The sequence below is a fragment of the Cryptotermes secundus genome, unplaced genomic scaffold (assembly GCF_002891405.2).
Source record: "Cryptotermes secundus unplaced genomic scaffold, Csec_1.0 scaffold296, whole genome shotgun sequence".
In the NCBI taxonomy this organism is placed as follows: domain Eukaryota; kingdom Metazoa; phylum Arthropoda; class Insecta; order Blattodea; family Kalotermitidae; genus Cryptotermes; species Cryptotermes secundus.
In genome coordinates, this window is record NW_019737985.1 from 308297 (window position 1) to 335626 (window position 27330).

At 36.7% G+C, this 27330-nt stretch overlaps 1 protein-coding gene across 10 annotated transcripts in view; it reads right to left on the reverse strand.

The window, feature by feature from the left end:
- Positions 1 to 27330, reverse strand: part of LOC111870596 (tolloid-like protein 1) — a 181436-nt gene that overhangs the window by 7198 nt on the left and 146908 nt on the right. For all 10 annotated transcript variants that reach the window (XM_023863013.2, XM_023863014.2, XM_033753912.1 and 7 more), the window contains exons 6-17: positions 26693 to 26871; positions 24865 to 24971; positions 24143 to 24269; positions 17632 to 17856; positions 17416 to 17538; positions 16511 to 16656; positions 13672 to 13867; positions 11933 to 12055; positions 11660 to 11820; positions 9047 to 9055; positions 5401 to 5587; positions 2767 to 3020 (exon numbers count right to left, since the gene is read on the reverse strand). In XM_023863013.2, coding sequence (XP_023718781.1) covers positions 2767 to 3020; positions 5401 to 5587; positions 9047 to 9055; positions 11660 to 11820; positions 11933 to 12055; positions 13672 to 13867; positions 16511 to 16656; positions 17416 to 17538; positions 17632 to 17856; positions 24143 to 24269; positions 24865 to 24971; positions 26693 to 26871 — 1837 coding nt within the window. The remainder of the gene's footprint in view (positions 1 to 2766; positions 3021 to 5400; positions 5588 to 9046; positions 9056 to 11659; positions 11821 to 11932; positions 12056 to 13671; positions 13868 to 16510; positions 16657 to 17415; positions 17539 to 17631; positions 17857 to 24142; positions 24270 to 24864; positions 24972 to 26692; positions 26872 to 27330) is intronic.

Genomic DNA, 27330 nt, shown 5'->3' on the forward strand with positions numbered 1-27330 from the left:
AACTTACAGTGGGAAGACCTCCCACAACTAATCAAAATGTACAAAGGGCAAGAAATATAAAAAGAACCATATTCATTAGGAAGTTAATTGGTAATATTCATTAATACTATACAATGCATGTTCTGTATGGTAGGTTTGTAATGAAGATTTGAAATGCTTAATATCTTTAGATAGCATTTTAATATTTAATGGTAAGTGGTTATAAATCTTACTTCCAGAAAAGAGTACTCCTTTCTGTACAGATGATAGATTTGTAGAAGGCAAGTGTAAATTGTGGTTGTAATGAGTATTAATATCATGAATATCAGAATTAGATATAAAGCAACTTCTGTTCTTGATGACAAAGACAAGTAGTGAGAATATGTATTGAGACTGAAGTGGCAATATTTGTAATTTTTTAAATAATTCACGGCATGAGTCGTATCTACCTGAACTAGTAATAACTCTTATTATTCTTTTTTGAATTTTAAAAATACTGTCACTGAGATAAGAATTACCCCAGAAGATAATACCGTAAGATAGAATATCGTGCGCACAGGAATAATAGATCGACTTCATTAAGTCTAAAGACATAAATGGTTTTATTGCCCTTATTGCATAACAAGCCTTATTTAGTCTTGATGACAGTTCAGTGATATGATCCTTCCATGACATTGTACTATCAACATTTAAACCCAGGAATTTAGTACAATTAATATTGGTAATCACTGAGTTAGAAGATATTATTTGCATTTTTATTTCTTTATGTTTTTTTAATAAGAATTGCAAGAAGTGTGATTTTTCACAATTCAGTGTTAAAAAGTTGCTATTGAACCAATTAATTGTCTCATTCAAGAGTGAACTGACATTACTTTTAAATTCCTCAGGATTAGTGTTTGATATAATGATGCTGGTATCATCTGCAAATAATATTGGATTAGCCATTTTGTTTATGGTTAGTGGAAAATCATTTATATAAATGAGAAATAGTAATGGACCCAATGAGCCCTGTGGAACTCCATGTTTGACAGGCTCCCATTTGGAAGATACTTTATTATGTAAAATGGCTGCAAAATTTCCAATCCGATAATATATTTTGCATCTGTAATCTCACCTCCAACTAGTGCCAAGTTCAAGAGAATTTGGATCTATACATCCACTGCCCCATATACCTTCATGGCATAGTGCTTAATTAGTTAAGCACAGGGACAACTTTACCTTATGTAAGATTTGAATCTTTCATGGCACTGACTATGAAGAATGTGATGTGGCACCATGTAAATCTTGTGTGCTTCACACAAGATCTACATTCATTCATCCATTCATTCATTCATTGTATATTCCATAAATCCATATACATAGATATAGAACCAGTCACATAATTAATATACTACAATATAAATATATATATATGTACAGTTTATAATAATTAAAATAGATAAAAAAACATGTGTTAAATTTATATCAAAAAACAGTCTTACATCACTATACANAATAATAATAATAATAATATAGTAATACAGAGATAATAATATGACAGTATAATTAGTCTTGAAAACAGTTTCTGTGGTCTTAAATCCTCCATATGTCCTATTGTACCTTTACTGGTGGTAATGCCTATGGAGATTTGATGGAATGAGGATGTGTTAAATTTACAGTCTTACATCACTAGTCATAAAATTATGCAATATTAAAATTGTTTATGTTGTTATCCTTATTTCTAGGCAAATTTGTTACTAAAGAATTCATCACATGTATAAAAAGAATTTTGCAATAAAAATGTTGTCAACTGAATTTTAAAATTTTTCAAGTCATTAGACATAGATTTGATTTTTGGTGGCAAATGATCAAAGATGGCGCCACATCCCAGAAGATGGCATTCTTCAACTTTACCTTAATCTAAAATAGTCAATTTGTGTGATTGTATACATTTAGTAATATGAGAAACTTAATAAAAAGTTGATTCCTGAGGAAATAAGATAAAATTGGATTTGGGTCATGCTTGTTATGATTCAGTTCAGGACATTTTGTGTTTGCATATGCAGCACAAAGACATACAAACTGAAACCTACAGAACTCTCGAGTTTGCCAATAGTTTTGTATGAGTGTGAAGCATGGTCTCCGGCATTAAGGGAGGCACATAAACTGACAATGTTTGAGCAAGTTGCTGAGGGGAATACTTGGACCCAAGAGGAATGAAATAACAGGAGGTTAGAGAAAATGACGTAATGAAGAGTTGCAAAACTTTTTCTCTTATCTAAGTATAATTAGAATGATCAAGTCAATGATGATGAGATGGTGAGGGCATATAGCATGCATGAGGGATGACAGGAATGCATACAGGATTTTGGTAGGAAAGCCAAAAGAAATGAAACAACTAGGGTGACCTAGATGTAAGTGGGAGGATAAAAATGAGGTGGATCTTAGAGAGATAGGTTGGGGTGGTATGGACTGGATTGATCTGGCTCAACGTAGGGACCAGTGGCAGGTTCTTGTGAACACAGTAATGAATCTTCTGGTTCCATAAAACGAAAAAATTCTTGAGTAGCTAAGGGACTGGTGACTTCCTGAGAAATACTCAGCTCCATCTAATTAGTTACTAGGTTATACATTTAATAGAATTTATATTTGATGTCATACATATTAGCATATTACCTTTTAATGCAGGATTTCCGTTTGTAATGTTACCAAAATTATTCTGCTTTCAATTAATTAATGAAGATCAAATGCTATGCTATTCCATTAGAAATTCACTGCTATGAAAGAAATTATTTCTGCAATATTTACCAGCTTGATGCGATGTCCTGGAGTAGTAGTGAAATGCCAAACACAATCCTTGCGGCTTGGATAGTAGTCAGGATAATTTGGTGAAGAGATGGTTCCAGAAGGTGCAGTAATCTCATACTTACATCCTCCCTCCTTACAGTCATGTCCATTTTCATGCAGCATGAAGCCATTGTGGCAGGAACATGCATACGACCCAATGGTATTCCGACACTCATGTTGACAACCTCCATTGTTGGTTGCACATTCATCCATGTCTGTAGTAAGCAATAATATGTATAATAATAAATTTCCCCTTTCTATTCACTTACTTACACCTTAATGTACAGTTCTATGGTTGTGTATGAACCTTGGCCTCCTTTATGACATGTCCATTGTTTATTATTTACCTCTTTCTTCCATCTCTTCACTTTCAGCTCTCATTAATCATTCTCCATTTCTTCCAGCCACTTGAATCTGAGCATTTCACTTTTCTTCTGCCTTCTGGCTTACTTTCACAAATTGTCTTAACAACCCCTGTCTGCTCTATTCTAATTACACATTCCAATGCTCCAAACTTCTTTTTTCAATATCTGCTCCCTGATCAGGGGCTTTATATAATTAACTCAGTCCTTGGTAGCTTTTGTTCATCCAAACCCTTTGTTCAGTTATTGATCCTTCACAAAATGACTCAGCCCTTTATGACTTAGTAAAACCAAATCTGTAGTTTTTCCTTATTGGAAAATTCTTGTAACATTTTGGTCAGAAAACTTGAAAAGAAGAGACCATATGAAAAACTTGGACATATTCGACAGGAAAATATTAAAATGTATTTAAAGAACTAGGGTATGAAGGTGTTAATTGAATGCAGCTGACTGAGGATAGGGTGAAATGACAGACTTTTATAAACAAGGTGATGCACCTTCAGTTTCCACAAGAGAAGAAAATTTTTTATACTTACCAAGTAAGGTTCTTTACTATGAAGTGTAATGAAAACAGCTGTTAAGATTGAATGTTCAGTATACTAACATTCTCTTCCAGTCACCATTATATTTAAATGACTTCCGTGATCTGAATATGATTTGTGTTTCTAATGATGATGTGTAACAATAAACATGACTTATTTTGGATATTGTTCATCATCTGAAGTCTCCTATCCAGTGACTGAGACTATCTCTTTCTAACAGATCCATGTGAGTAGGATCTATTTTCCATTACTTCTGACATAGTAAACAGATTCGGTTTCTGAGATTTATTTGGAAAAACTCAAAGTGATGAACAATGTTCATAATAATAATTACGAGGGTCGTACTGAAAGTCATAAGCAACAATTTTTTGTAAAGTAACATGCTTTATTATTGACAAACCAAATATACCACCTCAATCTACAGACCTTTCTTTATTTTTCCACATAATCGCCACTTCATTGTCCACATTTATCCCAGCGTTCTGGGAGTTTGAAAATTCCCCTTCTGTAAAATTCCGTTCCAGCCATCTGAAGACACTGACGCACTACTTTCTGAATTGCCTCCCTTGTCTCAAAACATTGTCCATGCAGCTGATCCTTCACAAATCCAAAAAGATGGTAGTCAGAGGGTGCCAGATCAGGGCTATAGGAGGGGTGTGGAAGAACTTCCCACCCCATCTTTTCAATTGCTTCCAATGTGAGGTGAGCAGCGTGGGGGCGAGCGTTGTCATGCAGGATGATGATGTTTTGTCCCGGACGTTTATCGTGCATTGCAAGATGGAGCTTGTGCAGTGTCAGGACATAACGAGCAGCATTGATGGTGTGCCCAGGTTCCAGGAATTCAGCCAGAATAAATCCCTCTGCATCCCAGAAGACTGTGCCCATCACCATTCCAGCTGATGGCACTGTATTTGCCTTCTCTTTTGATGGAGAATGCAAATGGTGCCATTCCATACTCTGCCGTTTCATTTCAGGCTCGAAATGGTGAAACCAGCTTTCGTCACCTGTCACAATACAGAGCAAAAAATCATCGCCTTCGTGTCGATATCTCTGCAACAGTTCTGAGGTGATGGCTTTTCGCTGACCTTTGTGGTCTTTGGTCAATAACCACGGGACCCAGTGAGCACAAACTTTCCTATAGCCCAAGCTTTCAATCATCTCCTGTACTACACTGTGCCCTATGCCAAGTTTTTGTGCTCTTGTGTCCACAGTCACATGCCTGTCATCTTGAATTATCTCATCTACTCTTTCCTTGTTGCGTTCAGTTGAGGCTGTTCGAGGATGACTGCTCCAAGGCTCATCTTCGATGCTGGTGTTCCCATCTTTAAAATGTTCCACCCATCTTTGAACACTGCTCGCACCCATGCACGCACTTCCATAAGCACGCTGAAGTCTCTGGTGAATTTCTGCAGCAGGGATTTCCTCTTTCACAAGAAATTTGATGACAGCACACTGGCGAAAGGACATATTGTCATTGGCCATTTTGTTAGGAGTGTTACTGGTCACGTGATGCAAGCTATTGAAGTCACAAGACACTCAAGGTTAACACAACAGCTGGTTCCACCTACCACCGTACTCTCTTTCATCTGCTGTTCCCAGGTTGCATGCAAAAAAGTTGCTCATGACTTTCGGTACGACCTACGTATGTTTATCAGTCTGACTTTTATGTATAGCATTATGAGTGCTGTTACCAGTGAAAAAGACTGCAGCAAAGCCAGACTTCTGCACGGAGTTGTCAGAATTAAATTCAACACGTAGGCTGTTGCCCTCTGATGTAATTAGTGGAGGAAGCCGGGAGCCACAATAGACACCATGCTTTCTTGTCACATCCTCACCCATCTTGCTGTGTACTTCCACGCTGTCATATTCACATTCTTGCTGCAATGTTCAGATATGTATACAAAGAACAAGAATGCTTATGCTGTAAGAGCACTCTACCTTGTATAGTTCAGTGATTCGCAAGTACAGCCACTGGATATTTTACCCAACAATATAAAGAACACAGAAGTAACTGAATTTAAGATATCATGAATTTTGTCCACAGACCCTGATTAAAACAAGATTGTACTTCAGCTACTCATTGATCAGAGATGTGACGTATTTTGAAACATCCATATTAAAATCTTATTCAGGACTACTACAGTCAATAATTTCGTGGACTGTCGTTTTGTCGCACCGTATTACAAGATACTCATAAACACTTACACATATTCACATCCTCCCTCAAAATAGTCGCCGTTGGTCGCTGTGCAAGTCTGCCAACACTGATATTGCTGTCTGAAACACTACTGAAAGATATCTGCAGGAAGGTCCTGTACGGCTTCCCTTGTGGCAGTGACAGTCTCCTTGACCAACTGAAATCGATGCCCACGTAGCTTTTCTTTCAAGTGGGGAAAGGAAAAGAGATTGCATGGTGTGAGATCTGGTGAGTATGGAGGGTGTGACAAAATGGTGACCTGTTGTTTTGCCAGTTCCTCTTGGGCAAGCACAGAACAATGTGCAGGGGCTTTGTCATGTAGCAAGAGCCAGTTCTTCCTGTGCCAAAGCTCAGGACGCTGAGGACGAGTTGAATTGTGTAGACATCAAAGGATCTCCATGTAGAGGTGCTTGTTAACAGTCACTCCTTCTGGGATGAATTCCATGTGAACAATTCCAGAGAAGACAAAAATCAGTTTAAGGATTACCTTTCCTTTTGACTTGTACTGTTCTGGGTTCTTCTTTCTTGGTGATGATGGCGATTTCCAGGTGGTCAACTGTCACTTTAGTTGCAGATCGTACAGAAAACACGATGTTTCATCACCTATTATGATCTGGTTGAGAAACATCCTGCCTTTGTGAGCACTATTGATCAGGTCACTACAAATGCTCATGCGACTGTCACTTTGGTCTTGGTCAGGACGTGTCGAACACTGTGATGGGTAACACTAGACATGTTCAGGTCATCAGACAGAATTTTGTATGCAAGTATCATGGCTAATTTCTGCTGCTGCTGCGTTTTCATCTACCATTTGGGAGCAGTTGGCACACACCAACTTTGCAGCTTCTTGGATCTTGAGTTCAATTCTAACCATTCTTGGCCAACCAGTATGTTCATCATCTTCCAAACTGTCTCTCCTCTGTGCAAATCGTTTGTGCCACTTAAACACAGCACTACAGCCCAAAGCTTCTTTGCCATATGATTGCTTGATCATCTCAAACATTTTGATAGCAAATTTGCCTAATTTTTGGCAGAACTTGACGCTTTCCTGTTGCTCAGACTGCAACATTCTCGATTTCTGCTACTTGCAGGCAGGGACTTTCTTTCTGAATACACCGCATGCATGCAACTGCTTCCTGCTGGGACAAGAGAAGAATGGACACGGCACCATCTCATGGCTCCATGTATCCGCTATAATACTTAACAGTGCCAGTGTGTGGCCAACCCATGAAATTATTGACTGTACTATGTATAAATGACCACATAAAATGTCTGTGTGGCTATGACAAATGTTTGTCTGAGAAGAAATGGCATAGCATGTGGTAATGTGATACAGTAGGTTAAGACTGTGACTTGTAATGGCTGAAGAAATCAAATTTAATTCACATTAAGAAATTAATTTTAAACATTCTGTAGCAAACTACCATTTCAGCAAGTGGTCTTTCTAAATTAGCTCACACTTCTGAGCAGTCAATTCACTATGAGCTAGCAATGATTTATAAGGTACTGATGAGAGTGTTGCATGTCAGTGCAAAGTGACACAGACAGTGACAGACACAGCACCTCAGGGTATAAAAAACAGAAAATTTCTTTATTAAAACCTTCACAACACAACTATATTAAGGTCAGTGCCTAGTTTAGCTCTACTACATGTTTCGGCTATTAAAACCCATCATCAGGCAAATACATGGCTAACAGATATACAGCACTGAACAGCAGTACTAATAAAATTGGATACAATAATATTTATAAGATTAAAATATTAATGTTAATTATATAGTAGGTGCCTCATCTTACAAAGTATTGTCCATTCTGTACAGAATGTAAACAAAGTTAACAATGTATAATTAACATTAATATTACTACATCTACATCACAAGCCTCCAAAACAGTTTATCATAAATACACAAAATATAGAATATACCAATTTGTCCACGGGAACACAACAAAATCACAAAAACCGACTGACTCGATGATGTAAAGCATCACTTGAAGAATTTTATTCTTGTAAGTTTTGAGGTTTTCATGGCGATGACTATGAAGGAAGTCGTCTTCTGGGTTTTGGCGCCGTGTATTATTCGTTTTGGCCGACGTTTCGGAGGAACGTATTGCCTCCATCTTCAGAGCAGGTGAATGGCTTGTGAATGCAGAGAGCAGTAGCGGCGCCAAAACCCAGAAGACGACTTTCTTCAATTTTATTCTTGTTTTATACTATAACTTTTGTCTTATATAATCTAATTTATTGTATTTTTATGCCAAGCATTTTAATATAATTAATATTATTATATCCAATTTTATTAGTACTGCAGTTCAGTGGTGTATATATGTTAGCCATGTATTTGCCTGATGAAGGCTTTTAATAGCCGAAACATGTAGCAGAGCCAAACTAGGCACTGACCTTAATATAGTTGTGTAGTGATGGTTTTAATAAAGAAATTGTATATTATAACACAACAGGATGCATGAAATGAAAAAAAAAATTAAGAACAGAAAACTTGTATGTGCCCAATGAAACACAGAAATGATACACACCCCAAATAATCCCCATTGCATGGATAGATCAAGCAGGACCCACTGTGTGGCTCCCTCACTTGATGGCACAAGAGTTTTCTTGCGAGACTACGTCACGGATAAGTGTATCACAACCCCATTTCCCTTATACCATTAACCCTTGAAGAGCTTTGGGGAAGGACTGTTGTAGCTGTTGCCAAAGTTAAGATGGGACAGTGGGATATTGTTTATGTGATTTGAGGACACCACATGGAACATTTGTGAAACTAAAAATGCACTGGGAAAAATGTTTATGCAGTGCACTTTGTTTCATACACATGTATTCATTTCAAGACATGGCTGTTGAAAATACATCATAATTTACAAAGACCCTATACTGTAAGTTAGTTTATCACCTATTGCACCACACACACTCAGATACAGTATTTGTTTATTTATCAACGTCTTGTTAATTCTAACTAAAGCTTTTCAGGTTTATTTATTATATTCTAAGGAAGTCATAGGAGAGTTTATTAAAGAAGATCTGAATTTACCTGTTTCTCACTGTAATCCTGCAAAGCACACAATTAAAAAGCAGAAACACAGCCATCACTCTGTTAATTTGAGAAGGCCACAAATTTAAGTCTTACCTGATAAACCTAAAACAGAAAGAAAAGAAAACAGTAAATTCTTTATGCTTAATACCAGATAATTGCACTTCATTTACAAAGTGTCTACAAAATTTTCAATGTCATATTTCAGTTCATCTTTATAAAGTTTTCTTCTCAGAAGTATGTTTCAGTCTTCTGAACAGTATTACTCAAGTTGCAGCACCTGATACAAAGACAACTGTTACACAATTCACGCAAACACATATTCATTACACAGAATCATATCAAGAGCATTATTCTCCCTCCCCCACATTTTAAAATTAAATTCAACGATCACAGTCCACATCCTGCTTCCACAAAAATTACTGGGATTTCAGCACTTTCAGAAAACAGGATATAGTGAGCAGCAACTATAAACTCAATGGATCAGGGTCCATTTTGAGTTCCTTGGCTGGTCAGGACATTTTCTATCTGCAATGGTACTCAAATGTTTATTACTGTGTAGTCTGCCACTGGATCCTTTACTGATGCAATTGAATCCCATCCACACCCTATTTCAGTACTACCCCTTTAATATATCCCAATATGTACATTTTAATCTCCTAAGAGCCTCATCTTTTAATGTTTCCCAGCTAATTTTTATATGCATTTCTAATCTCCTCCATGCATGCTACATATCCCACTTATCTCATTCTCCTTGATTCCAACACCCTTCTATTATCTGGTGAACGGAATGAATTCAACTAGAATTATCAGTACCAGTATGATGACATAACTTACATGGAATGCTGGTACTAATGTTCAATGTAAGGCTTTTATATCTCACATCTCACGTCATTACTATGAGACAAGAAATTTCTATGTAATTCTAGCTTAAATAACCTTAAACTGAGGCTCCTGTTTATTTTTCAGTATAATAACAAGTAAACAGTGATAGAAGTAGACCAATGTATAGTTGCCTTAGTCTAAAATTTGTAACTTCTTTTTTGGAACAATGTAAAATTAAGTGATAAACACACCTCCTTTCTAATCTTCCACTTTCGTAGCTTGTTTAATTAGATTACTACATTTTTATTTTATCTCACAGTGTTTCTTTACTCTTTCACCTTCCTTACATTTTACCATTTACCCCTTTCCTGATCTCATGACATGCCCTTTGAAGGAACACAGGATCACATTCATTTTATATCACTCCCTCTGGTTCACTCTTAGCCCCAGCCCTTGTCCTCCCTTCCCTGTAAGACTGACCATTTTATCCCATGCAGCTTACTGTTCTAAACAAAACTCAGAGGTATCAGCATCCTTTAAAACTCTGCTAACTATTTACCAAACTACAAGAAATCAAACCCCAGAAGACAGTAATCTTATAGGTGCTGTCATGAAAACATCGAATATCACAAGGTGGGACCTTTCCCATAAGTTTTGTCGTATGTGTATTCTTGTAGAAGTATTTGCCTACTGTCACACCTTGGCACTATTTTGACCTACATTGGATATCGGACAGTATAGGTGCAGGCAGAATGTGACCTTTAATTCACAAATCAATTTGGAACTACTGTATGAAAACTACATAGGTTGACCATAAATTGGAACTGAAAAGTGATTTGAAAGTTAGTGTTTAATAATATGACCATGGAATTTTTCTTATCCTAACAATGGAAACAAAATTTTTCAGAAGTATTGAAAGAAAGATGAGAAAGGATACAATTGTAAATCAAATTATTTGAAAAGTTTGAATTAAATAACTTTTAGGCAAGAAACAATTACCTTTTTGGTAGTATAAAAAGAATGGCATAGAAGAAACATACTGAGAAGACCAATGGGGGGGGGGGGGACAAACAAACAAACAATAACATGTATGTATGTATATATGTGTGTGTGTGTGTGTGTGTATACAGGCTGTCCCAGGAGGAAATGTCAATATTCTGGGAGGTCACAGCATCGCTCATTCTCAGCAAAAGAGTGTGTACGTACATGTGTCCTATTCTGAACAGTCTGAGACAGAGCTATTTCAGTGTACAGTACACAACATACTGTACAGACAAGCAACACGCCATGTCCTCACATGAGTTGCAAAGTGCATTGATGTTAACAGTGGAATTTTCGAAAATGTATCGTACAAGGTAAACTATACCAACTTCGTCACTTGAACAATAAATGCCAGTATTAGAAACAGTAGGTAATATTTCTTTCTTATCAACAAATTTGGAACTGTAGAGTGAAACAGCTCTATCTCGGAAACCGTTCAGAATAAGATACATGTACATATACACCTTTTTGTTTAGAATAATCTCCCAGAATATTGGCCTTTCCGCCTGGGACACCCTGCATGTGTGGGACAACCCAAACTAAAATGTTTAAGCCAGATACTGAAATATTTTAAGAGATGAGGAAAGAGGTGGTAAAAAATTTGAAAGGAAAGACTGGAAATAAAAAAGAGTTTGAAACTTTTTTGTCTCTTGATCCATATGAAGAAGAATGATTCTGATAGAGGAAGAATTTTTCTTAAAACATATTAGAACTGAATGCAATTTTAAGAAAGGATGACTATGTTGGTTTTCATAAAACTTGTTTCATTCTGTATTCAAATTTTCGGCAGTGAAAACTTGCATGATTTTTTTATATAGTATGTGAAATAAATATTTCACTCACATTATTTCCTTCCAGTTCGAAGTGGGTGAAGTTGAGCGTAATGCGGTACTGTGGTGGTGCAATGATTTCCCACACACAATTCTTGTTTCCAGGGTACAGTTCTGGGAAACTGGGACTTGTTATGGTACCATTAGAGGCATCAAACACACCACCACAGGCATCTGTAACATGAGAAGCATCAGTGTAATGATGGCAGTTCAAACATCAATGTGTTACACGACAGAAGTAAGGAGTAAGGTACAGAATATTCTGAATGATGAAGAATTCTCACACCTTCACAATGCTTGCCATCAGAATGAAGCTCAAATCCAATTCTGCAAGAGCATTCATAACCTCCTAGAGTGTTTACACAGTTATGTTCACAGCCATGAGTCTGCAGGGCACATTCATCAAATTCTGCAACACCAAATAATTTAAACAAGTTTTTATAAGCAGTCATATTTTCTAATGAAGCATGCATCAGTGCCTGAAGTCCAAAGACAAAAGAAGATTTATAAGTGATATATTTTTTTCTTCACATTCACATGTAAAAATTATGGAGCCTAAACACTTTCCAAAATATTTATGGAGTATACATGTAGAGGAATGAAGTCCTTTGGATGTCCAAGGATATCCTGAAACGCTCAGCGGCAGTGATGGTGGTGGTGGTGATGATGATGATGATGATGATGATGATGACGACGACGATGATGATGATGATGACAGTGGTGGTGGTGGTGGTGGTGGCGGCAATGATGATTGTTGTTGTTGTTGTTGTTGATGATGATGATGATGATGATGATGATGGTGTAACAATTTTCTGTCTGCTGGCATACCTTGCTGGCTGCAGGAAGTCTGCCCTTAATTTACTTGTTGCTGGAGGCTCTGTACATTCACAGTTCAATCATACCATCATAACATTCAGTACTGAAGAAATATGAAATATGCATTACAAGAAGCTCTTCTAAATAAGAATTTTTTCATGAAAATGACAATACCTAAGGACCACTATTAGCAGATCCACCTACCAGCAGGATTATTACTACCTTAAACAAGTACATGCAGTGTTCTATTGGCATGCTGTGTTGCCATAATCTGACATGGCAGTTTTAAAATTTTGCTAGTATTAAATTTGTGTTATATATTTTCTGATAATTTTTGTTTTATTTGTTTTAAAATATATTAATTAGATAATTTTTCGCAGGTATTATGAGAAGATAAACATAAAAATACATTTAAGCACTAAGAAAATAAATAAATATAATTTACACTGTACCACCCACTTAAGTTTCCCCACTATTGTAGGCTACATACAATTGATGGCTTACAGTAAGAGCATAATATAAGAGTTTTAGATCATGTTTTTAACTACATCAAACATGCGCATAAGTACTGAAACTTGAAACTGAATCTTTCAAAGTTCAAAGAATGTTCCAGCCAAGATACAAAAAAAAATACTGTAATTTAAAATAGCACTACTCATATATTCCAAAATGTGAAGCCAAGTAGTCTGGTAAAGGTTTTTTTTAATTCACTTAGTGGGAGGGTGGAGCCCAACTGGGTCCACTTGGCACGGCAGCCACTGATTGGCCTATTGTAGCCTGCCCCAGGTGATTATGATGATGGAGAATTTGGTGGAATGAAGATTGGCAAGGGAAACCGAAGTACCCAGAGAAAACCCACTCCAGCGCCACTTTATCTACCACAAATCCCACTTGACCAGACCTGGGATCGAACCCAGGCCGCCGTGGTGGGAATCCAGCAACTAACCGTTTGAGCTATGGCGCTGCCCCCTAGTAAAGGGTTACTGACATTTCAGAGGACACACTGCCTCCATTTGCAGGGTCTGAATAGTAAAACAAACAAGGAAGCAATCAGCAGGCTGAGTCAAGATGGAAGTAGAAGGTTCCTCCAGAACATCAGTATACTTCTATCAACCTACATGGAATTACATTCCATCTTCATAGCCACTAGCACAAAACCCTCAAATCTCAATGTCACTGTACCATAGAACATTCAATTTAACTGCTTACCCTTCATAAACTTAGCAGAGAAGCCTACTTTCTGAACTGAGCCATCAGAAACAAATTTGACAAAAAGATGGTTTCTTGTAGAGTGGATGTCACTTGGAATCTTGTATCCACAGTATGTACCAATAAGTGGACTATCAGCCAACAAGCCATCTCGCACCTCAAGATAGTCATACACGCAGTTGTCATGATTCTCCACCTAAACAAATGAGTCACAATGAGATTGATGTTTTCATATAGCTCAGCCATTACACCACAGCTGTGTTAGAAATTGTATGTTGCAGTGCATTTGATATACAAATACATTGTGTTGAGTTATTTTTATCTAGTGCTGAAGTTAAAAATCTTTGGAATTATACTTCCACTCCCAAATATGTTCATTTCATGGCGCTTATTATGCACAGGGATAACCTTACTTTTACATTTCATTGGGTCTATTCCAGTTTTCTTACTTTGCATGATGATTACTAAACAAGTTGGTGTTCTAGTGACTGGTATTATCAACGTTTAAGTACAGTATTTATTGACTTCTGTGTTTGTCCTGATCACTGTCTCTAGCCTCACAGATCAGACCAGATCATTAAGATAAACTCTGCCACTAGAATGTACAACCTGATGATGGGAAAATGACATGTACAGGGATTGGACAAAATAATGGAAACACTACAGATACTGTACACTTTTCTTTATTAATAAGGCTTTGGACCAACTTTCGCCTTCAGTATAGCAATTCCTTTTGGAATGACCTTACACATGTTTTGCACTGATCATTGTTACTCGCCTCACAGATCAGATCATATCAGTATAATCTCTGCCACTAGAATGTAGCACCTGATTATGGGAAAATGGCATGTACAGGCATTGGACAAAATAATGGAAATACTACAGACACTGTACACATTTCTTTATTAATGTGGTGTTGAACCCCCTTTTGCCTTCAACATAGCCGCAATCCAACTTGGAATGGATTTGCACAACTTTTATACAGTCTCCAGCAGGATTTTATACCATTCTTCTTGAAGAACTTCTTCAAATCGCTTTTCAGATTTCGGTGATGAGAATCTGTTCCCCACTGTAGTTTCCAAAATTGACCAGAGTTGTTCAATTATGTTGAAATCTGGTGATTATGCCGGCCAGGGAACATGTTGAAGTTCACCTTCAAGCTCTTCAAACCATGACTGAACAGTCCCAGCTGTGTGATGGGGTACTGTCATCTTGGGAAACTGTGTCATTGTTCACAAATAACAGCTGGATTATGGGATAGACTTACCCATCCTGTCTACATGTTCCCTTGCAGTAATTCAGCCATGAAGGGTAATAATGGGACCAGCAGAATACCACAATATTGCTGCCAGAACCATCATAAAACCTTCCCTGTGATTCGTTCTTGGAACCGGGCATTCCGGATTGTAGGCTTCCTTGGGTGTTCTCCAAACGCAAACTCTTCCTGATGTAGGGAACATCATGAAGGACGACTCATCTGACCATATCATGTGCATGTTTCCATTTGTTCGATGTCCAGGCTTTATGGTCATGACACCAGAGGTTCATGAATTGCAGTCCTACTGTGGATTTGTGAAGCTCACATCTGACAGTTTTTGTGGAAACGGAGTCTTCAAGGTGAATATTCGGTTCTGCTGTCCTGTTACCTGTGCTACAGCAGTTATGTGATTTTTCAAAATAGTCCTTCTCAATATATAATAATCTCTTTCTGTCAATGTTGATTTTCACCCCCTATTCCTCTTTGCTGATCTTGTCTTCCAGTGATTCATGTATGTCGACATAACCTTAGAAACTGTCACTCTCAGTACACCTAATAACATGGCAGTTTTTGTGACAGATGCTCCAGCTAAATGGACACCAATAATCTGTCCTCTTTTAAAATCGGGAAGGTCTCCCATTTTACTATTATTTCACATGGACTGTCACTGAACACAATCTCTAATTCACTTACACAAGCACTACAGTGTGTAAACAAGGCCAACTTAAGTTCTTTCAATGTGGCCAACACAAACACATTCTATTTCTAATTTTCTTAATATTTCCATTATTTTGTCCAACCCCTCCATATTAAATTCAGCTCATGCAATAGGCAATGTTCAACATAAGTGAACTGTAATGTTTCTACATTGCTACTTGTCAATATTATGGTACACATATGAATTGATAGTCCTAACATTATAGCTAATTATTCATTATCCAGGAGATGTAACAGCCAAGTCATAAGGCAACTGGTCAGCCAGAGTGACTTGTAGGGCCATTCTTTTCTTTTCACACCATGTTAAGAATAGTTTTCAGAAATGCATAGATTCCTACTCAATGGGTATGATGGGCTTTTTCTCTGAAGTGAAAGGTGGCCAGAGCATCAGCAAGGACTAATTCCATTTGTATTTATGTTAACTAAAATTGTCATTATCATCTGAAATGTTGAAGATAGAATTTTAAAGAAACTAAGTTTTTAACTATTAACTTACCAGTTAACTACAAATTAACTCAGAAGTTTGCTATGTCAAATTTGTCCAGCATTTGAACTCAAAGAGTTACACAAATCAATAATGTAAATAAGATTACTGTCTTCTGAAATATGGTGCCACGCAGTCTAACAGATGTTAACCAATGTTTCAGAGAACATGCTACCTTCATCTCCCCTGAAGAAGGAAGTAACATGTTCCTCCAAAATGTTAGTAAATATCTACTTGATCACGTGGTATCACATCGCAGAACACATAAATCTTCCTGTTCACCAACATAGGGACCTCAGATGTCACAAGAATATAACAAATCAGCGATTCGTCATGAAAATAATGAAGCAGATTCCCAGAAATTATTATTAGACATATACCTCAAATGATTCAAATTTTAGAGCCACTTGGTATGTTTCTGGCACAGTGAGTTTCCATATGCACTCCTTGTTGGCCTGATAATCATCTGGGTAATTGGGAGACTCCAGATGACCTTCATCCATCATCAAGTGACCTCCACATACAGCTACCAAGAAGATCATGGTAAAACATGAATACTGCTCCAATTGTTTAAAACATAGATACCAAGATATAAAACAAATCAACATAGTCTGCAACCCTACATCTACTTTATAAAACAGGATATTTGGTGACCATCAAAATAATTATCAAGTACTCAAAGGAAGAACCTATATCACGTAGTTAACTAGAGTTTTATTTGTTTTTATACCGAACAGATCAGTTTATTATTTCTGTTACCAATGTATGGTAAATTCTCATGCATTTTATAAAATACTGCATTAGTAACAGTCTTTTAAGACAGCTGAGATAGCTCAGTTGGTACAGCAATGGGCTACAGGCTGGATGGCAGGGGTTTTATTCCTGGCAGGGGAAAGAGATTTTTCTCTTCCCCATAGTGTCCAGACTGGCACTGGGGCCCACACAGCATCCTGTATAATTGATACCAGGAGCTCCTTTCTTTGGGGTAAAGCAGCTGGGACACAAATATGACCACTCACTCCCATCCAGTGCCAGCATCTTACTTAATTACTTAATTAATCACAGGGACAATAATATTATATTGTAGCCTTCATCAGTTATCATGTCACAATACTGATTCATCATGTGCTTTAAGGGGCTGCAAAAATCAAGAGAGCCTTGAACAGGAAACCTGGCCTTTTGACCAAAGATTTCATTTCAAAACCTCACAAATATGAAGCAAGGGTGCTGAACCTTTGGAAGCAAGATGCATTCAAGTTTGCTTGTTAAAAGTAGTTTAATTTACCTTCATAATTTGCTGTAAATCCACGATGGCCATTCTGGCGAGTGGATGTTATGTAGGTCACTAACATTCGACTCCCATTTGAGATGACTGGGATATTGACGCGATTACTACCACAGTATCGTCCTGTAAACACAAGTAACTAGCAGGTCACTTCAGCTGGAACCACTATAATAAACTGAGAAAATTGCAAGAAGCAGCAATGGTAGGTTCACGCACCAAGGAGAGGTGATCTGTGCCAGTAGCCATCGCGAACCTCGATGTAATCAGTGCGGCAGTTGTCACTTTCATAGATGTCCATTTCAGTGATATTGAGCACGATACGCTCTCCATGTGTAGCTGTGATACGCCATTCACAGCGTTCACCCTCTACTGGTGGACTTGAATTGGGATGTGATGGTGATGAGAATGTGGCTGAATTCTCTTGATATGTCCTTCCACAACCTGAAACATTGAGTACTGAAATTTAAATATGGGAAAACATTAAATGGGGGTTTTACCAAGCTGAGTTTGAATCTGGGCCAGAGCCATTATCTTGACTAAGGGATTCCTGTAGTTTTCCTTAGCCCTTCAAGTCCTGTACTAAGATAGTACATTAAGATTGGTCATGATCACTTCCTCCCTCACCGTTTTGAGTTCAGTACTCACAATCACAATTTCATTTCATGCTACATAACCGAAGCAGTTGAAAAAGTGTTGGTTACATGAATAATCAAATAGTTGTATACATTTATAATTAACTCTATTCCTGTAATTCTTCTTTCAATCCTTGAATTTCAACTTGAGTTAAATGAAGGTCTTTCATGTTGTCCACATAGTGTTAGCTTAATCATGTACTTGAAACACTGTACAGCATTCATTTTAATGCTTATCCTAGAGACAGTATTGTATGGATGTATCTATTGTATACCAATTCTTTGTGCCAATATCTTTATTTTTTCTTTCTCTCTTTGTTAGTAGCTGTGATCTACAAGCAGTAACATTATTTTTTTTGAGATATTAAAAAAAATTATTTATACGTGTATTTATGTACAAATCTTTGGATGAAGCAAGACGAGGCAGGAGAAAACTGCATATTGAGGAGCTTCATTATTTGTACTGATTCAATGGGTAAGTTATGTACCATGTAAGAGAAAGAAGTGCACACAAAGTTTTGCTACAAAAAAACATGAGAGAAACAGACTACATGGAAGACCTTGGCATAGGTTGGAAGATAATATTAAAATGGATATTAAATAAATAGGATGGGAAGATGTGGACTGAATTCATCTGGCTCCGGACAGAGAGAACTGAACACAGTAATAAACCCTTGTTTTCCATAAAATACTGGGAATTTCTTGTGTGGGTGAGCAACTAGTTGTTTGTGAAAAAAGAACTCAGGTCCTTGGAGATAGTTACTCAGTCATATACAAATATTTCAGCAAAATTTTTCATTCTAAATAGTGTCTTCATGAAATACAAATATGAAACCTTACTGATGACACCATGTCTCTCTCTTTAAAATTACTTGATAGGCTTTGAGGAAAACTAGTTTGTAAGATTTACAACTGAAGTTTTTTGGTGAATATAACCACTATTTTTACGTGCAGTCCAAACCAAACTTTATATGCTTCTCAAAAAACAGATAATGGAATGGGACAAAATATAAATCTCATCTTGATATACACATTTTTCAATAGAGATAATATTTATTGAAGCATAAAAAGAATTGTGTCTCCTTACAGTGTGATTTATGTTGTAAAACCTTTTGTTTATTTTCTGTAGTTTTTATTTCTTGATCCACACACTTCCACTTTTACATCCAGTAATATCATCTGGTATACGCACTAGCGTGCACGTGCGCATACGAAAAACCAATTTACCACCACACTGCCTGGAACCATACTGGGACAGCCATGTGGTCAGATTGTACGACACGCATATATAAGTATTACCAACATATACAACAGAAACAACATGCGTATATTAGTATTATCAACATTCCCCCGTAATCACAGCATGTAAATTAAATAATAATAATAACCAAAATATTATGGTACAATCACATGGGCACATAAATTCAATTTATACAATCAAAAGGTTTCATGCCCAATGCATCTAGCAAATATTCATGCTTCACCTTAGGTAAACTCTTCGTCATTATATCGGCCTTCATAATTTCTGTAGGCACATATTCAAGATCAATCAATCCATTCTGTACTACCTCTCTTACATAATGATATCGTACATCGATGTGTTTACATCTGGAATGAAATACTGGATTTGAGGCTAACTTGATACAACTTTGATTGTCAACATTCATCAAAATTGGAGAGTCATCATTTAATAGTTCCATCAACATTTTTCTGAGAAAGACACCCTTCTTACAAGCCTCACTTAGAGCAATATATTCAGACTCAGTAGTAGAAAGTGCAACACTTTTCTGCTTCTTTGCCTCCCAAGAAATAGGTCCATTTGCTAATTCAAAAATGTTTCCCGAGTAAGACTTCCTATCTTCTCCATTAGCATAATCTGAGTCAGAGTACCCAACAATGGATTTTCCTGTCTTAGAATACACCAAACACAGGTCCTTAGTTTTTCTTAGATAACGCAATACATGCTTGGCACATTTCCAATGTTCAGCCGTGGCACAAGAATTGTATTGACCTAGGAAACTGGCTGCAAAAGCAATGTCAGGTCTTGCTATAAGAGCTAAGTAATTGAGGCAGCCAACCAAACTTTGATAAGAGAAAATCTCACTTAACTTATCAGAATTGTTTCTGTCTAGCTTACAACCAGTAGGAAGAGGTGTAGATACATTTTTACAGTTTATCATGGCAAACTTTTCCAGTATCTTGCATATGTATTCCTCTTGATCTACATAAATACTTCCATTCCTTTTCCTAATTCTCATACCTAACAAGTACTTAGTTTCTCCAAGATCTTTTAATCTGAACTTAGATCCTAGTTTCTTTACAAGTCTTTCTTTTTCAGAGATATCATTGGTTACAATTAAGAAATCATCAACATATAATGCTAAAACAGTAAATGAATCATCCATCTTTCTGTAAAACATACATGGCTCATTAACAGAAACTTCATAACCAAGAGTTACCAACTCTTTAGTAATAGTAGTATTCCATGTACGTGAAGCTTGCTTCAATCCATACAAAGCTTTGTTTAATAGACAAACTTTATTTTCCAATCCTTCAACAGTAAAACCCTCAGGCTGAGTCATGTATATTTCTTCTTCTAATTCTCCATTCAAGAAGGCTGTGCAAATATCAAGACTATACATCTTCAAATTTAACTCAACAGTCAAGGCTAACAAAAATCTTATTACAGACCTTCCAAAAACTGGTGAATAAGTCTCATTATAGTCAATCCCATCAATTTGAGAAAAACCTCTAGCAACTAAGCGTGCCTTGTATTTGGGATCACTCTGTAAGTCCTTTTTAACTACATACACCCACTTACATGAGATAGCTTTCTTACCTTTGGGCAGCTCTACTAGATTCCATGTATTATTCTGAATGAGTGCATCATACTCCTCTTTCATTGCCCTTTTCCAATTATTTTTATCAGGTCCTCTAACAGCACTTGAATATGAATCTGGACAGTTGTCAACAAAACTTTCAACAGTCATGAAATTAGTTTCATAATCCTGCAACCACAATGGTGGGCGTCTAACCCTCATCATTGTACCTGGTTCATTCTCAACCTGTTGTACAGGAACTGCAAGTACATCATCAGTTTCAGCATCACTTAATACAGATGCAACCGGAGTATGATCACTCTCATTCAGATTTACAGTAGAGTCATCTAATACTTTTTCTGCATCAGGTTGATCCCCACTATCAGAGATCTCAGACCCAAAATAGCTAGGCTTGATGAAATCAGTAGATGCATTTACATTCTCTTCATCTACACTAGCCCTTACATTTTCCAAGAAAATGACATCTCGTGCAAATATTACCGATTTAGGGTTGGACAGATCAATCAGTCTGTAGTTTCCAGACTTCTCACAGTATCCTACAAAACACATCCCCTTCGATTTAGAATCCCATTTAAGCCTATTTTCCTTTGGTACATGCATGTATGCCACACATCCAAATACTTTAAAATGGGATACATTAGTCTTTTCCCCAGACCAGCATTCCTGTGGCGTCTTATTTATCAAAGCTTTGTGTGGAACCCTATTTTTAATGTAAGTTGCCGTATTGATGGCTTCTGCCCACATTCGCTTATTACACTTTGCTTCACTCATCAGACATCTGGCCATCTCACAAAGACTACGATTAACCCTTTCGGCTAATCCATTTTGTTGAGGATTATAAGGTACTGTCACATGATGCTCTATCCCATTTTGCTCAAGATAATCAGAGAAATGTTTAGAAATATATTCCCCACCATTATCAGTTCGTAGGGCTTTAATAGTCTTCCCAACTTGATTCTCAACAAGAGCCTTGAAATTACAAAAAACAGTAAACACTTCACTCTTAGACTTTATGAAATATACAAAAACCTTTCTAGAGAATTCATCAGTAAAGGTAAGAATATACTTAGCTCCATTCCAGGACTCAACTTCCATAGGTCCACATAAATCTGAGTGGATTACGTCCAGTAATCCTTTTGCTTTACTCTTACGTGCCCTAAATGGTTTCTTTGCAAACTTGCCTTTTATACAAGATATACATGTATCCGGTACAGTGTCATTAAAACAAATACCTTCACATACTCCATTTTTAGCTATCTTCATACTGGTTGGATTAATATGACCTAACCTCTTGTGCCAGAGCTGATAATTTTCATCTTTATCAGTTTTTGCCAGGTTGACCCGTTCCATCTCCTCCACATCCATTTTGAACAGATTCCCAACCTTAGATGCAGTACCTAGAACATTACCTTTAATAGACATATTATGTTTACTATAAATCCTACAACCAGATTCCTCAAACACAACAACATGTCCTTTATCAACCAATTTACTCACTGACAACAAGTTTGTTCTGGCTTCTGGAACATACAGTACACTACTAATATTTGAAATAGAGTCATCATTCTTAAACTTTACCCGAACAGAGCCAGATCCTAGACATTCTAATTTATTTGTTCCCGTAGTGAACACTTCTACTCCAGTCATCTCCTTCTCTTTCTTAAACCAATCCAGTCGAGATGTCAAATGAGAAGTAGCCCCTGAGTCGACATACCAACTAGAATCATCATTGGTCTCCAATGTCCGTGCTGCGAAGTAGGAATTCTCGCGACGAGATGTCTTCTCTTTCTTAGCTGACATCTTGTCCTCTTGCTTTGAAAAACTCTTCTTAGTTCCCTGTTTCGAGGAATTCTGCACTTTCTTGGGGCAGTCCATCCGTACATGGCCAATTTCACCACACAACCAACACTTAGGTTTTCTTGGAAACCTTTCCTTTCCATGAGACAGAAGAGCCACATCTTCTTTACTATGTAAGTTCGTGTCATCATACTCTTGCAATTTTCTGGAAATCAAGTCAGTAGAAATTGTTATACCACAATTATCATAGGTTTGTCTCATTGGTTCAAACCTATCAGGCAAATTTGCCAACATCATTGCCGCTACGAATTCGTCATCAAGAGGTTTCTTCATTGACCGCAGCTTATCAGCAATGTCCACAAAAGCATGAGTATACTCAGTCAAGTTTTTAAACTGTTCTAACCTCAATTGTCCCAGTTTGCGCAATAACTGACATCTTCGATTCAGGCCATCATCCTCAAAAGCTACAGAAAGCTTTTCCCACGCAGATTTGGCTGTTTCTGCATCACGAATGATAGGATAACAAGTGGGCTTGACCATGAGGCCAATCTTTATTAGGGCCGTTGCATCATGCTGGGTCTTCTGTGTTTCGGTCGTAGTATCTCCTGTAGGGTATCCATTTACACTGTTCCAAATGCCCAAGTCTTTGAGATAAAGCATCATTCCGAATTTCCAATCAGAATAATTTAAACGACCGTCCAGCTTTTCAATCGGTGGCAAGGTTGCAGTTGGATTCGACATCTTTGATAATACTCAAGAATATCCACAACTCTTCAGTTAATTATATACTACGCACAGTGGAAGAGTCCTGGGCCCATAACCTGTTGTAAAACCTTTCGTTTATTTTCTGTAGTTTTTATTTCTTGATCCACACACTTCCACTTTTACATCCAGTAATATCATCTGGTATACGCACTAGCGTGCACGTGCGCATACAAAAACCAACTCACCACCACACTGCCTGGAACCATACTGGGACAGCCATGTGGTCAGATTGTACGACATGTGTATATAAGTATTACCAACATATACAACAGAAACAACATGCGTATATTAGTATTACCAACAATTTCTATGATCGGCTCTGAAATAAATCTGGTATCTTCAGTAATATATTTGTATTTCTATTTGCAATAAATTAACATTAAGGCCAATAAAGAACTGTTATGAGTAAAATTTGCATAATTATAACCATGTTTTTATTTGGCTTTGCATACTAAAATCTTTATTTAGCAACCAAGAAACTTAAGATTGTTTATGTCCTGCAGAAACAGTTTCTGAGAATGAATTAAAATAGTTTTCTGGCACTGAAACTTCATTATAAACATACAACATGCAAAGAGTAACTTAGTAACAAAAGATAACTTTACCATTACTTTTAAAATTTAAATCAACTCTGAAGATTTTGACATAAATGCATTAATTATTGCTCTCCAGATGAACCAAGAGTTTACTTACGGAAGCATTTGTATAGTAGATTAGTTTGAGCAATGTCCCCTTCACTCAATCTGATTCGTTGTCCAATCTCTGGGCGTCTCTTATTGGCATACCTCTCACGTGGTAGGATTGTGTCCAGGTATGTGCCCTAACACAATGTCAGGACATTAATATACAAATACACTAAAGTCAGACACAAGTATGGCAGCATGCGAGGAGTTATGGAAATCTATTTCTTAGGTAATTTTTATAGTGTCCTGTTAATTATTTCAAGACGTTCACATATTACAGTATAATTACCTGCAATAAGTCCATGATGAACTAAATGAGATCAGAAGATTTTATGTGTGATAATCAGTGAGAGTTTGTGATAACTGAGAAGGTATTGGGAGTGTGTAATTCAGTGACACTTGTATAGCTCCCGTGTTATACTCTAAATAAGTGAAGACTACACAGCCTTCACAGTTGATTTATTTCCATTAATCCACTTCACATCTAAGATAGCATGTTGTAGTATAAATTAAATATCGCTTCTATCTTAAATTACTACAGCATACTGTACAGGGGGACAAATAAACTAATTGGTCTGATAACAGCAAAATACATACAATTAATATATAGATGATAGCAAAATTTAACAGTTTATTTTAAAAATGAATATTCCATCACCCCATTAACATTAAATAGTTACACAAGGTAGGTTCTACTTATAAATACAACTTTGCTATCTCCTTGTAACAAACCTTGGAAAAAGTGTTACGTGCATAATGCATGATGGAGTCATAGTCATAAGGCAGACCCAGGGAATTCACTTCTTCATCTGTCAGCTTGTTGAAGTTGTACTCCTGGCCTTCCGGAAAACACCAAAAACAATGGATTGTCACTCTAAAGTAGTTCTTCGGGTTTGACAGTAAAGGTAATTTCACAGAAGCAATAAACTGTATTATCCCTTGAAATAATGATACACGTGTTAGAGAAAGGTACAACAGTGCCATATGAATGTCTTATTTATCATTTACTTTTGCAGTAACTTCACAGAAAAATGACATAAATTATGTTAGGTTAGAGTAACATGAAGAAAAGTAAGTTTTAAATAATTTTTTAATGCTGATTAATCAACACAACAATTATCTATCACACCGTGATTTAATTGACTGAGTACTTAGCCAAAACTGGGTGCCTGTTTCATGTAGTATTTTTACTTTCTCGTATGATTTGTATACAAGAGAAAATACTGCAATAGAGAAAAAAAATTACCTTGAGATTTGGATGGATTATATGTTCTCTGATAACCTAAACACAAAAAAGTGATTTTTCGTACATCATCTATCTGTCTGTTAGTATGTATGTATGTATGTATGTATGTATGTATGTATGTATGTATGTATGTATGTATGTATGTATATATTTATATATATATATTTGTAGGGTTGAACATGCCCTAGTGCCTGAATGGTTGGACATATTTTATTCATATTCAGCATTCAAAAGTTCATCCAGCATAGGTTGGTGCATGGTGAATATAAACATTCCAGCTATAAAAACAGAGGCCCCTCAAATGAGCCTGAAACAAAAATGGCGATTTTCTTGAAAATGGCTCTAATTATTTTGATTATATTTTGGAAAATTTTGTAAATGATCTCCATAATTAAAACTTAATAATGGCAAACTAATTCACATGTATTTGAGGCCAAAATTGGAAATGTTGATTTTGTCAGAACTGGCTTTACCAATCAGATGGTTTTCGTTGTTGTTCTCAAAAACAGTCCATCAAGAAGTGACTGGTTTTGTTTCTGTGATAACATTGTCATGGGCAACTCTATATGAGAAAATATGTGCAATGTATTTGCACATATTTTCTCCTTTGTTGTTTTATTAGCAAAGTTTATTCTCATTTAAATAATGTCATTTTAAGAAAATGCATAATGAGACATGACTAGATTCATGTCCTGTACATGAAAAATAAAGTGTAATAGAATGGAAGAGTGTTATGATTTTAGCTGCTATTTTTGTAATCAGCATAATTCATGTCATGAAAGATGGCTTGTTTTCATACACATCGTTGAATGAAATTGTAAATTTACTGTATTGTGTTACTTTTATGCATATACTTAAGATATGAAGAGAATTAATAGAGACAGATTCACAGAACACTCTACCATGCCAAGAGCTGAAGTTCAGCCTGAACTTGGCTTGGTTGGCAGATCCTTGGTTCGGAAATCTAGTACAATAACTCTAGATCACCAGGTCCTTGAAAATCAAAAAAGTTATATGCTATATATAATGAACATTGCTGTGCTATAGCTGAGACGGTCACTAAGTTCTCACTGCAGTAGCTCAAGTTCAATCCCAGGTTAGTCCACATGGGACATGTAGTGGATCACATGTTATTTGGATAGGATTTTCTCCAGGTATTTAAGGTTTTTACCTTAACCGTTATCATTTCACCAGTGTTCTTCACTCTTATATCATCACCACCATGATTGTTATAAGAGACCCAGATAACGACTGTCTCACCCCTTCCTGCCTCATCTGTAAGTAATTTCTGTGCGCCAAATGGCTGTGTCTCACCAGTCATTATGTTCTCACGTACGATCTGGACGTGATCGTCACGGTCAGGGCGTGTGTGCTCATGCCAGAAGCCAACCACGTGACCCAGCTCATGCACCACGATGCCAAATTTGTCACAGTTCTTCCCAATAGAAATTGCCTGTGGTCCATTGCCACGCTTCCCAACAAAAGAACAGCACCTGCAGCAGAGATCGACATTGTTGATAACTTTTGATTACTGCCTTACCTGTTGTGTTACATACTTGAGGAATTCCACTGTGCATGTGGATGTAGAGATTCATTCATTCATTTATTTAGCATTCCATAAATCCTTATATGGTTAAACACCAATGGATATAGAAATAGTCAACATGAGTAAACATGATCACATACTGTATCACAATTGTCTAATGTCATAGCAGTAAGCCATATAAAAATATTAACAATACACAGCATGAACAAAAACCATCAACTATAACAATAAAGCGCTATCAACTACCACCCTTAAGAAATTCAAAACTTTAATTGTTGTCACAGTTAAAATATTCGTCAAATGAATAAAATTAATTTAAAAATAGGAATCTTTTAACAGCAGACCTAAATTTTTTAATCTCATGAGCTTTGTCTTTTTATTAGGTGAAAGTTTATTAAAAATTGTT